The 12,399-nt window shown below is 43.6% G+C and overlaps 2 protein-coding genes across 2 annotated transcripts; one reads left to right on the forward strand and one right to left on the reverse strand.

Moving 5' to 3' along the window:
* Window positions 1-247: 247 nt before the first annotated feature.
* Window positions 248-3,037, forward strand: LOC306819447 (uncharacterized protein). Its single transcript, XM_079373246.1, has 4 exons — window positions 248-377; window positions 464-530; window positions 652-812; window positions 1,474-3,037. The coding sequence occupies exons 1-4, from the start codon at window positions 279-281 to the stop codon at window positions 2,032-2,034; spliced, it is 888 nt and encodes a 295-aa protein (XP_079229372.1). The 5' UTR covers window positions 248-278; the 3' UTR covers window positions 2,035-3,037.
* Window positions 3,038-3,206: 169 nt separating this feature from the next.
* Window positions 3,207-12,097, reverse strand: ctsd (cathepsin D). The gene is made up of 9 exons (XM_079373245.1): window positions 11,868-12,097; window positions 11,245-11,401; window positions 8,597-8,720; window positions 8,393-8,511; window positions 5,726-5,925; window positions 5,409-5,531; window positions 4,687-4,831; window positions 4,422-4,520; window positions 3,207-3,715 (listed from the first exon to the last, which is right to left on the reverse strand). Exons 1-9 carry the CDS (start codon window positions 11,927-11,929, stop codon window positions 3,554-3,556), a joined length of 1,191 nt encoding a protein of 396 aa, XP_079229371.1. The 5' UTR covers window positions 11,930-12,097; the 3' UTR covers window positions 3,207-3,553.
* Between the last annotated feature and the right edge of the window lie 302 nt (window positions 12,098-12,399).

Consider the following 12,399-nt stretch of genomic DNA (forward strand, 5'->3'; position numbering starts at 1 on the left):
AACAAATAGGCACCTCCAGAGTTCACCAGTGATCCACCATGAAGGTGACACAGGTATAACCACACCTGTATTTAAATGATGCGTTTGGCGCCGCCCCGTCATTAGTGCGCCGCTAACAGTGGCACAGTGCCATACAGCAGCAGGGAGGGAAAGAACACATCACTACACCGACCTGTTGGTCACAACATGAAGTGCAGAAGTCTCTAAACGCAGCAGGTCACACACTGCATTTGGGAACATTGTTTTGCTGGTGTGCGTTTCAGGGTTTGAATCCCGACATGAAATACGAGGTTCAGTATAGCAGCTACGTCAACGTGACCTACGACGGTTTTGTGATCCTGAAGAGAGTCGTGAAGACCGAGTCCTTTGCTCTCCAGGTGACTGAACTTTTCAAACGAATTACCTGAGAATATGTTGGCTAACAGTAAGCGACACTTACCAATGTTTATCTCCCTGAACGCAGCTCCGAGCCATGGACACTACGACAGGAGAGTTTGGAACAGCTGCTCTCTCTGTTCAGGTGATACCAGGTGAGAACACTCAGGTGCTCCCTCAAACTGAGACCCTCCACAGAATGATCACACCTGTTCACACCTGCTGGGTAATTCTAATAAAGACATTGTTACATCTCTTGACTCATCTGTCGTCCAGCCGTAGCCATCCCGTCTGACTCTACCATCGGGTACCGTCCCGGGGACATGGCACTCCTCGGGCTGGTCATGGCGGCTCTGCTGGTGCTTTGCCTCATCGTGATTGGCTTCCTGATTTCACGCTTATGGAAAGGAAACGCCGGCATGGACAAAATATGTGAGGTATGTTTTTTTTTTTTTTTCAAACTTAATTGAGTGTTGAGCTGTCAGTCAAGTCAGCAACACCCCTAATTGTTCAAATTGACTCTTCATATAATGTAAACACGGAAGTTGCATTAACTATCAGCACATGACAGACTCTAGTGGACACTGGAGGAACTGCAGCTGTAAAGTTGGACATTTCAACATAGAGCTCTATGGAGACTGACTCACTGCAGGAGACAGACTCTAGTGGACACTGGAGGAACTGCAGCTGTAAAGTTGGACATTTTAACATAGAGCTCTATGGAGACTGACTCACTGCAGGAGACAGACTCTAGTGGACACTGGAGGAATTGCAGCTGTAAAGTTGGACATTTTAACATAGAGCTCTATGGAGACTGACTCACTGCAGGAGACAGACTCTAGTGGACACTGGAGGAACTGCAGCTGTAAAGTTGGACATTTTAACATAGAGCTCTATGGAGACTGACTCACTGCAGGAGACAGACTCTAGTGGACACTGGAGGAACTGCAGCTGTAAAGTTGGACATTTTAACATAGAGCTCTATGGAGACTGACTCACTGCAGGAGACAGACTCTAGTGGACACTGGAGGAATTGCAGCTTTTACGCCTTTTGCACTGGAAGTAATTGCTTTTTCTCTCTCTCTCTCTCTCTCTTAGTGTCTGGACCCCTGTCTGAAGCGTCCCCGCTCTGGTCACAGGGACTCTCTTCAGTTCACCAACGACGGCTTCACCTCTGAAGGAGACCAGAGCCGCGGCGGGGCCAGGGGCTGTAACAACAATGTCCCTCGGCGGAGCACCTTCCCTCAGCCACGAGGCCGGGTCATCCCACTTGAGAGACGGAGCCGACACTGCTCCTCCTGCGGCGTCTACGAAAACCATGTCGCTGCTGGGAGTCCGTCTGCGAGGGCGTCCAGGAGGGGGAGGGGTGACGGGGACGACTATGCGGCGAGGGCCAGCCTTATTAAGCAGAAGAGGAAGGAGGGGCAGAAGACTGTCTGGTTTAAGGAGAGCGAGGGCTCCTCCGACATCGAGGTGGAGATCATCCCTGATTCTGTGGGCCGGGTGGAGGAGGAGACGCAGGAGGAGCTGGAGGGAGAGAAGGAGATGGAGGAGGTGGTCAGAGACCCGGCGGCCCCCCTCAGAGAGTCGGAGGGGGAGCACGGTGGTCGAGACATGAACTCAGACACAGAGAGGAGGATTGAGGAGCAGGAGGGCTGACAGGAGCAGGAGGAGTCAAATATCAAACTGACACCGAGTCTCTAATGGAGCGCGACGCCTGCAGGAGACGGTCTCACAGGACGTCATCTGTGGGACAACTTCAAACACCTCCAGGACAGCTGGCAGGACAGATTCAAAGATTCAAGGCTCAGACATGATACTGTGAGGACACAGTCTGAGTTTACACCATGAGATCACTTTCACATCACAGCGATCCTTCTTTTTTTTTTTATGTTGAGTTTTGTTTCAAACAAGATGAAGCTTATTTTTCTAGTCTTGGTTAACCTTTAAACTCACTTAACATTTCTCTAACCGAGCGGTCTAAAGAGACGCAGCAGAGACTGTTTAACATGAATCCATAGATCCTATTCAGGGTCAACTTTGTTTGAAGTTTAGAGATCATGCTCGGTTGGAAACAAGAAGGACAAACTTTGTTGATATTCCAGGTGAGCACACCTGCTGGAGACGTGCACACAACTTTTTACAACTCATAACTTGTTTAACACCCAGCATCCATGATAACACGTACACATGATGGTAGAGGCTGCTGTGTTCACACTCATACATATGCTGCCAGTGAAGCAGCCGGAGCCACGGGGGGTTGGGGACTTGCCCAGGACACATCAGACCTGTTGTTACAGGATCTGGGGATTGAACCCACGACCTGGCCACGGCCGCTGACCCTTAATAAATCCGCTCTACAGTATCAATATATTAAAAGTATGAGGATGTGGAGGATGTGCCAGTGGACAAAGAGAGCATCCTGATTGGTCAAAAACCTGCTGAGATGATTTTAGTCTCCTCCCACTCTGATCCCCTCGTGTACACACTTTAACATGTTTAATCTACAGAATACTAAACCTCTGAGACCAGGATGTGACGCGTCTTTTTCAGGATGTTCAGTGAATTAACATTTTATAGAAACTTTTGTGAGTCATGTATTTTGGAGTTTTTGTACTTTGAAGTGATTTATATCTAAATAATAACGTTTGGAAGAAATGCTTATTTGGCTCACTGCTGTTGTTTCACTCTGATCCCGGAGGTCATACAGATATTCCCCCCTCGCCCACTCCTCAACATTCAGGATGAAGGTCAGACCGGTGACCTTCTGGTTTCAAACCCCTGCAGACTTTAAACAGATTGATAATGTTAATAAAAACTCAGAAGAAAGATTCTTTTAAAATGGTTTATTGAAGCCAATCACATTAAAATTCACCTCAAAGTCAGTAGTAGAACTTCTTCCTAAAATGCAAATCAAAAAATTTACCGTTTAAAACAAATCCCTGATCAAAACACGAGCGATGACGTGAATGTCAAAAAGAGTCGTGCTAATAAAATCACCTCCTCCCTGATCAATAACACCTGTCACTTCAAACTTCCACTCTGATTCCCTCTCTCATCCCATCAGTGCGGTAAGACACAGAATCTATTGCTATTAACGGGTTGATTACTGAGCAACAGAAGGCGTGCAGCTGACTGGGAGCTCTGGATTGGATCCTGTTGCTTCAGACTTGTGTGCTTATTTGGACTTGGCAAAGCCCACCCTGTCATTGTCTCGGTCGAACACCGTGTAGTACTGGCCGATGAATACATCTCCCAGAATCCAGAGGGGCCCAGCGGGGGCGGGGATGTCCAGACCCATGAAGCCACTCAGACAGATGGTCTTACCTGCCTGGTTTACCTGGACAACAAGGAGAGACGTCGACGTTTTAAAAAAACAGAACAAAAATTTACAGGTAGAACATAAAACTACAGGTAGAACCCTAATCTGTAGGTAGAACATAAATCTACAGGTAGAACCCTAATCTGTAGGTAGAACATAAATCTGTAGGTAGAACATAAATCTACAGGTAGAACCCTAATCTACAGGTAGAACCCTAATCTACAGGTAGAACCCAAAACTACAGCCAGAACACTAATCTGTAGGTAGAACATAAATCTACAGGTAGAACCCTGATCTGTAGGTAGAATGTAAATCTACAGGTAGAACCCTAATCTGTAGGTAGAACATAAATCTGTAGGTCGAACCCTAATCTGTAGGTAGAACCCTAATCTGTAGGTAGAACCTAAATCTGTAGGTCGAACCTAAATCTGTAGGTAGAACCCTAATCTGTAGGTAGAACCCAAATCTACAGGTAGAACATTAACCACAGACAGAGCTGCTGATTGGTCGATGAGGTTGTGAAGTTGCTCTTTGGTGTGAAACAAAAATTGAATTTTTGAGATCCATGTTTTTATTTGTGTGTCAGATCGTGTGTTTTCGCTCTCCTGAAGTCGCACTAACACACAAAGCAGCACTTGTTTTACATATTTACACATGTATTGTATTATCCCTACTGGTTCTCTGTCGCCCCCTTCTGGTCTATAAACATTACAGACAGCCTCACCTTGAGGATGTACTGCTCCCCAGTCAGAGTGTAAGACTGCCCCCCGATGGTGAAAGTAATGACGGGCAGCGTTGGGACTTTATCACAGTTCACCATGTACTGAAACAGAATCAGAACTCAGTCATTAAATTTACCACAAACTGACAGGATAGTAAAATACAACAGGACCAGAAATACACGTGACAAACTGAAACCTGTCACCACAAACAGTAATGTTCTGTGTTATGAAGGGTTCTATTGGGGGGAAGGGGGGTGCGTGTCTCACCTCTCCCTGGATGAGGGGCGTGGCTCCAATAGCTTTCTGCAGGTTCTTGACTTCGGCTGAGGGGCCGGTGATCAGAGACGTTCCTGTGTCCACAATGGCCTCACAGCCACTTGTACACAGACTGAGCTGAGGGCCCACTGACATCCTGACAAACACATTGATTTACACACAAACGTTTAAGTCCATGACCAGCATCACGGAACCAGTGACCAGCATCACGGAACCAGTGACCAGCATCACGGAACCAGTGACCAGCATCACGGAACCAGTGACCAGCATCACGGAACCAGTGACCAGCATCACGGAACCAGTGACCAGCATCACGGAACCAGTGACCAGCATCACGGAACCAGTGACCAGCATCACGGAACAAGTGACCAGCATCACGGAACAAGTGACCAGCATCACGGAACAAGTGACCAGCATCACGGAACAAGTGACCAGCATCACGGAACAAGTGACCAGCATCACGGAACAAGTGACCAGCATCACGGAACAAGTGACCAGCATCACGGAACAAGTGACCAGCATCACGGAACAAGTGGAAGAAAAACGTCAGACTGCTGTGGTGGAGCATTTGTTACTTGGAGAGGTAACTACAGTACACTTCAAAGACTTCAACACAGCAGAGGAAGAGAGCAGCTCACTCTCTACATGCTCACTGATTGGTTCGTTAAACTTCGACCTTAACATATTCATGGTTATATCATAGGAGCACTGACCCGTCCACGTGGATCTGCCAGTATGCCTGGCGGGTGACCTTAACGTATTGGAAGTCTCCGCTGTAGTACTTGGGGTCAGTTCCACCCAGCAGCAGCTCGCCACCAGGCTCTGTGTCTGGGTTCCTGACCAGGGAAGACAAAGAGCATCTTTAGAGAGGATGTGGATTGTTAATCATTGTATGTTTGACATGTTGGCGTTCTTGTCGACCTGCGAGGCCCCGCAGCGTCTTCGGGCAACTTTCAGATAAAAATGAGGCCAAAAATCTAAAGTCTTTTTTGAGACTTTCCTACACTATCATTACATTTCAGTTTCCTACCTGTTCAGGTAGAAGGAGAAGACGTTCTTCTCCACCTTCTTCTGGCTCATGATGTTGTCAAAGACCGGAGCTACCCCGTCCACAGAGATACGAGGGTAGGCCATGCCAAGGATCCCGTCGAACTTGGCGGCGATGAAGGCCACACCTGGCTGCTTTATGGCCTCTCCGAAGAGCTGGCTCTCCACAGAGAGGTCTCCGATCTGAAACCACCAACAGATAAACTTCAGTTTAACATCAGAGATAAACTTCAGTTTAACATCAGAGATAAACTTCAGTTTATAACATCAGAGATAAACTTCAGTTTATAACATCAGAGATAAACTTCAGTTTATAACATCAGAGATAAACTTCAGTTTATAACATCAGAGATAAACTTCAGTTTAACATTAGAGATAAACTTCAGTTTAACATTAGAGATAAACTTCAGTTTATAACATCAGAGATAAACTTCAGTTTATAACATCAGAGATAAACTTCAGTTTAACATCAGAGATAAACTTCAGTTTAACATCAGAGATAAACTTCAGTTTATAACATCAGAGATAAACTTCAGTTTAACATCAGAGATAAACTTCAGTTTAACATCAGAGATAAACTTCAGTTTATAACAGAGATAAACTTCAGTTTATAACATCAGAGATAAACTTCAGTTTAACATCAGAGATAAACTTCAGTTTATAACATCAGAGATAAACTTCAGTTTATAACATCAGAGATAAACTTCAGTTTAACATCAGAGATAAACTTCAGTTTAACATCAGAGATAAACTTCAGTTTAACATCAGAGATAAACTTCAGTTTATAACATCAGAGATAAACTTCAGTTTATAACATCAGAGATAAACTTCAGTTTAACATCAGAGATAAACTTCAGTTTATAACAGAGATAAACTTCAGTTTATAACATCAGAGATAAACTTCAGTTTAACATCAGAGATAAACTTCAGTTTATAACAGAGATAAACTTCAGTTTAACATCAGAGATAAACTTCAGTTTAACATCAGAGATAAACTTCAGTTTATAACAGAGATAAACTTCAGTTTAACATCAGAGATAAACTTCAGTTTAACATCAGAGATAAACTTCAGTTTAACATTAGAGATAAACTTCAGTTTATAACAGAGATAAACTTCAGTTTAACATTAGAGATAAACTTCAGTTTAACATCAGAGATAAACTTCAGTTTATAACAGAGATAAACTTCAGTTTAACATCAGAGATAAACTTCAGTTTAACATCAGAGATAAACTTCAGTTTATAACATCAGAGATAAACTTCAGTTTAACATCAGAGATAAACTTCAGTTTATAACAGAGATAAACTTCAGTTTAACATCAGAGATAAACTTCAGTTTATAACAGAGATAAACTTCAGTTTAACATCAGAGATAAACTTCAGTTTAACATCAGAGATAAACTTCAGTTTATAACATCAGAGATAAACTTCAGTTTAACATCAGAGATAAACTTCAGTTTATAACATCAGAGATAAACTTCAGTTTATAACATCAGAGATAAACTTCAGTTTATAACATCAGAGATAAACTTCAGTTTATAACAGAGATAAACTTCAGTTTATAACAGAGATAAACTTCAGTTTAACATCAGAGATAAACTTCAGTTTAACATCAGAGATAAACTTCAGTTTAACATCAGAGATAAACTTCAGTTTAACATCAGAGATAAACTTCAGTTTAACATCAGAGATAAACTTCAGTTTAACATCAGAGATAAACTTCAGTTTATAACATCAGAGATAAACTTCAGTTTATAACATCAGAGATAAACTTCAGTTTAACATCAGAGATAAACTTCAGTTTAACATCAGAGATAAACTTCAGTTTATAACATCAGAGATAAACTTCAGTTTAACATCAGAGATAAACTTCAGTTTAACATCAGAGATAAACTTCAGTTTAACATCAGAGATAAACTTCAGTTTATAACAGAGATAAACTTCAGTTTATAACATCAGAGATAAACTTCAGTTTATAACATCAGAGATAAACTTCAGTTTATAACATCAGAGATAAACTTCAGTTTATAACATCAGAGATAAACTTCAGTTTAACATCAGAGATAAACTTGAGTTTATAACATCAGAGATAAACTTCAGTTTAACATCAGAGATAAACTTCAGTTTATAACATCAGAGATAAACTTCAGTTTATAACATCAGAGATAAACTTCAGTTTATAACATCAGAGATAAACTTCAGTTTATAACAGAGATAAACTTCAGTTTATAACATCAGAGATAAACTTCAGTTTATAACATCAGAGATAAACTTCAGTTTAACATCAGAGATAAACTTCAGTTTAACATCAGAGATAAACTTGAGTTTATAACATCAGAGATAAACTTCAGTTTAACATCAGAGATAAACTTCAGTTTATAACAGAGATAAACTTCAGTTTATAACATCAGAGATAAACTTCAGTTTATAACATCAGAGATAAACTTCAGTTTATAACATCAGAGATAAACTTCAGTTTATAACATTAGAGATAAACTTCAGTTTATAACATCAGAGATAAACTTCAGTTTATAACATCAGAGATAAACTTCAGTTTAACATCAGAGATAAACTTCAGTTTAACATCAGAGATAAACTTCAGTTTAACATTGAAGCTGAATGTAAAGACAGGTGTTGATGGATGGTCTTACAGTGCAGGTGTCTTGGCTCAGGTAACCCGACAGACTTCCTGTCCCGTACTGGATGGCGAAGTCGGTGCCGTTCTTGACGTATGAGCTGGACTTATCAGAGTTATATTTGTGATGAAGCACTGAGAGAGGAGGAAGCAAACATTATCACTGTAACTACACAGCTTAACTTTACTGCTGTTGCCGTGGTTACCACATCAGACTCACAGCAGGCGATGTCCATGATGGAGCAGTGGACAGAGGGCACCCACAGGTTGGAGGAGCCCGTGTCGAACACGACTGTGAAGGGCTGAGGGGGCGTTCCCAGGCCAATCTCGCCATAATACTGAGCCTGAACAGAGAGAACAGAACGCCCATCAGAATATACGATAACCACGAGAGAGCAGAACGCCGTAACGACCATCAGAATATACGATAACCACGAGAGAGCAGAACGCCGTAACGACCATCTGAATGTACGATAACCACGAGAGAGCAGAACGCCGTAACAACCATCTGAATGTACGATAACCACGAGAGAGCAGAACGCCGTAACGACCATCTGAATGTACGATAACCACGAGAGAGCAGAACGCCGTAACGACCATCTGAATGTACGATAACCACGAGAGAGCAGAACGCCGTAACGACCATCTGAATGTACGATAACCACGAGAGAGCAGAACGCCGTAACGACCATCAGAATGTACGATAACCACGAGAGAGCAGAACGCCGTAACGACCATCAGAATGTACGATAACCACGAGAGAGCAGAACGCCGTAACGACCATCAGAATGTACGATAACCACGAGAGAGCAGAACGCCGTAACGACCATCAGAATGTACGATAACCACGAGAGAGCAGAACGCCGTAACGACCATCAGAATGTACGATAACCACGAGAGAGCAGAACGCCGTAACGACCATCAGAATGTACGATAACCACGAGAGAGCAGAACGCCGTAACGACCATCTGAATGTACGATAACCACGAGAGAGCAGAACGCCGTAACGACCATCAGAATGTACGATAACCACGAGAGAGCAGAACGCCGTAACGACCATCAGAATGTACGATAACCACGAGAGAGCAGAACGCCGTAACGACCATCAGAATGTACGATAACCACGAGAGAGCAGAACGCCATAACGACCATCAGAATGTACGATAACCACGAGAGAGCAGAACGCCGTAACGACCATCTGAATGTACAGTAATCACAAAAGCCTGTTTGGATTATCTGGACTTTGAAACGCTTGATTAAACAAACCAAAGAATTCTCTAGCTGATCCCGTTTCCAGGAAATCAGATTATAATAAGACACACACACACACACACACACACACACACACACACACACACACACACACACACACACACACACACACACACACACACACACACACACACACACACACACACACACACACACACACACACACACACACACACACACACACACACACACACACACACACACACACACACACACACACACACACACACACACACACACACACACACACACACACACACACACTTTATTTCAAACTTTAGAATTTGTGATGCTATGGCGCTTCAAAATAAACGAGGAGGAGTCTCATGAGGAGGAGGAGGAGTCACAGTCTGAGGAGGAGGAGTCACAGTCTGAGGAGTCTCATAAGGAGGAGGAGTCACAGTCTGAGGAGGAGGAGTCTCATAAGGAGGAGGAGTCACCGTCTGAGGAGGATTAGTCACAGTCTGAGGAGTCTCATAAGGAGGAGGAGTCACAGTCTGAGGAGTCTCATAAGGAGGAGGAGTCACAGTCTGAGGAGGATTAGTCACAGTCTGAGGAGTCTCATAAGGAGGAGGAGTCACAGTCTGAGGAGGAGGAGTCTCATAAGGAGGAGGAGTCACCGTCTGAGGAGGATTAGTCACAGTCTGAGGAGTCTCATAAGGAGGAGGAGTCACCGTCTGAGGAGGATTAGTCACAGTCTGAGGAGTCTCATAAGGAGGAGGAGTCACAGTCTGAGGAGGAGGAGTCACAGTCTGAGGAGTCTCATAAGGAGGAGGAGTCACAGTCTGAGGAGGATTAGTCACAGTCTGAGGAGTCTCATAAGGAGGAGGAGTCACAGTCTGAGGAGGAGGAGTCTCATAAGGAGGAGGAGTCACCGTCTCATAAGGAGTCACAGTCTCATAAGGAGGAGGAGTCTCATAAGGAGTCACAGTCTCATAAGGAGGAGGAGTCTCATAAGGAGTCACAGTCTCATAAGGAGGAGTCACAGTCTCATAAGGAGGAGGAGTCTCATAAGAAGGAGGAGTCACAGTCTCATAAGGAGGAGGAGTCTCATAAGGAGGAGGAGTCTCATAAGGAGGCTTGTTCGTGTCAGCAGGACGCAGGTCAGTGGATAAATCTGTGGTTACACTTTCACAACGATGACTCAGGACTCCACAGACAGCAAACGTCCCTGGTCATGTGACGGTGTCGGAGGTCAGAGCACACAGCTTCCTGTTTGAGAGCAGAGCTGCAGCGCTCCTGATATCACGCTCTCCATCAAGGAGGTTAAACAGCGAGGTCGTGACATGGCTGATGTGCAGCAGCTAGTTTAATCTGAGAACGCTCAGAGCTCAACTATCTGAAAGTCTGAGTGGTGTTATCATGATATTATCTGACATCAGTCAAATGCACTTCCTGTCAGCTGAGCGCAGAAACACCAGTCAGCAGTCATGAGGTAAACGTTCCTCCTGATCTTTTTACAGAATGACTCAGCGTTTCTCAGGATGGTCTGGGAGGATGTTCAGGTCCAACACAGAGAGTCGTCTCAGCGGTGCATTAGTGAAAGCAGAGACTGAAAGAGTCCACAGGTGAGTGCTTTAAGAGGACCGTGCTTACGTCCAGGTAGTTCTTCAGGGTTTCTGGAGTGGGCTCACTGCTGGAAGGGAAGCCAAAGTTGTACTTGAGGGAGTGTTTGTCTGCCAGCAGCTCCTCCACTTTCCTCCCCGAGTCCGTCAGCTGGCGTCTGATGGAGCGGAATTTCTTTAAGGGGATCCTGGAGGAGAATAAACCGGGAAGAGAGACAGAAGATCTGTGAGGGTCACACTAAACACACGGACTGTATGCGTCTGTTATTTTTGATATAGAGTGTAGAGTGTGTGTGTGTGTGTGTGTGCATTCTGCCATCTAATGGTTCTCTAACAAAACACACGCTGCTTTAAATCTACTTTGACAGAAACATTTTGAGCAGACATTTCAACATTTTCAGAAAAATCTAAAATAGTAATTAAAAAAACCCGATTTGTAGGTAAACATGACCAATATTAACCTGTGAACATCATCCTCACCTTCAGCAGGGGGAGGAGTTATAAACACCTTATTTAGTTAAAGACAGGTGAACACAGGTGCTCACTATAATAAAAACGTCCCTCTGACTGGTTATGACTATAACAGGCTGGTTGATTTCAGGTCTTTAGAAGTCAAACAGGCTGCTGACAGCGGACTTTATCTTCTTCACTTACCGAACAATGGCGTCGCCCGTCAGGACAAAGCCCGCGAAAACAATCAGCAGGAAGCTCCTCATCGTCCTCGCGGGTCACCTGGATTCACCTGGACTCAACAACAGCCGACAGACACAAGAGACACCGGGCGATGACCGAGCACTTCAGCTGTTTGACGTCTCACCGACTTTTATCAGCTGACCGAGGAGCACAGCAGACGAAGTCACGTGAGCACACATGACGTCACTTCCTGTTTGTTTGCCGAAGAGCGCGTGACCGAGGACATTGAGGATAAACTTAAATAAATAAAACATTGTATGAATTCCTACGTAAACAGGGTTATAAGCGTTAGATCCACTTTGAATGATAAATGTATTAAAATAATTACTTTGTTAAATTACGTAATTTAACAAAGTTTAACGAGATTAAAATATATTATCTATATGGCCTTGTTGTAAATTATGTGAACACAATAATAATCATAATGTTTTTGAATCAGCCTGTCAGCATCTTGTACTCTATTCTATAGTTTGTACATTCAGATAACTCCTTT

This window comes from Symphodus melops (assembly GCF_947650265.1).
Source record: "Symphodus melops genome assembly, contig: scaffold_259, whole genome shotgun sequence".
Taxonomy (NCBI): domain Eukaryota; kingdom Metazoa; phylum Chordata; class Actinopteri; order Labriformes; family Labridae; genus Symphodus; species Symphodus melops.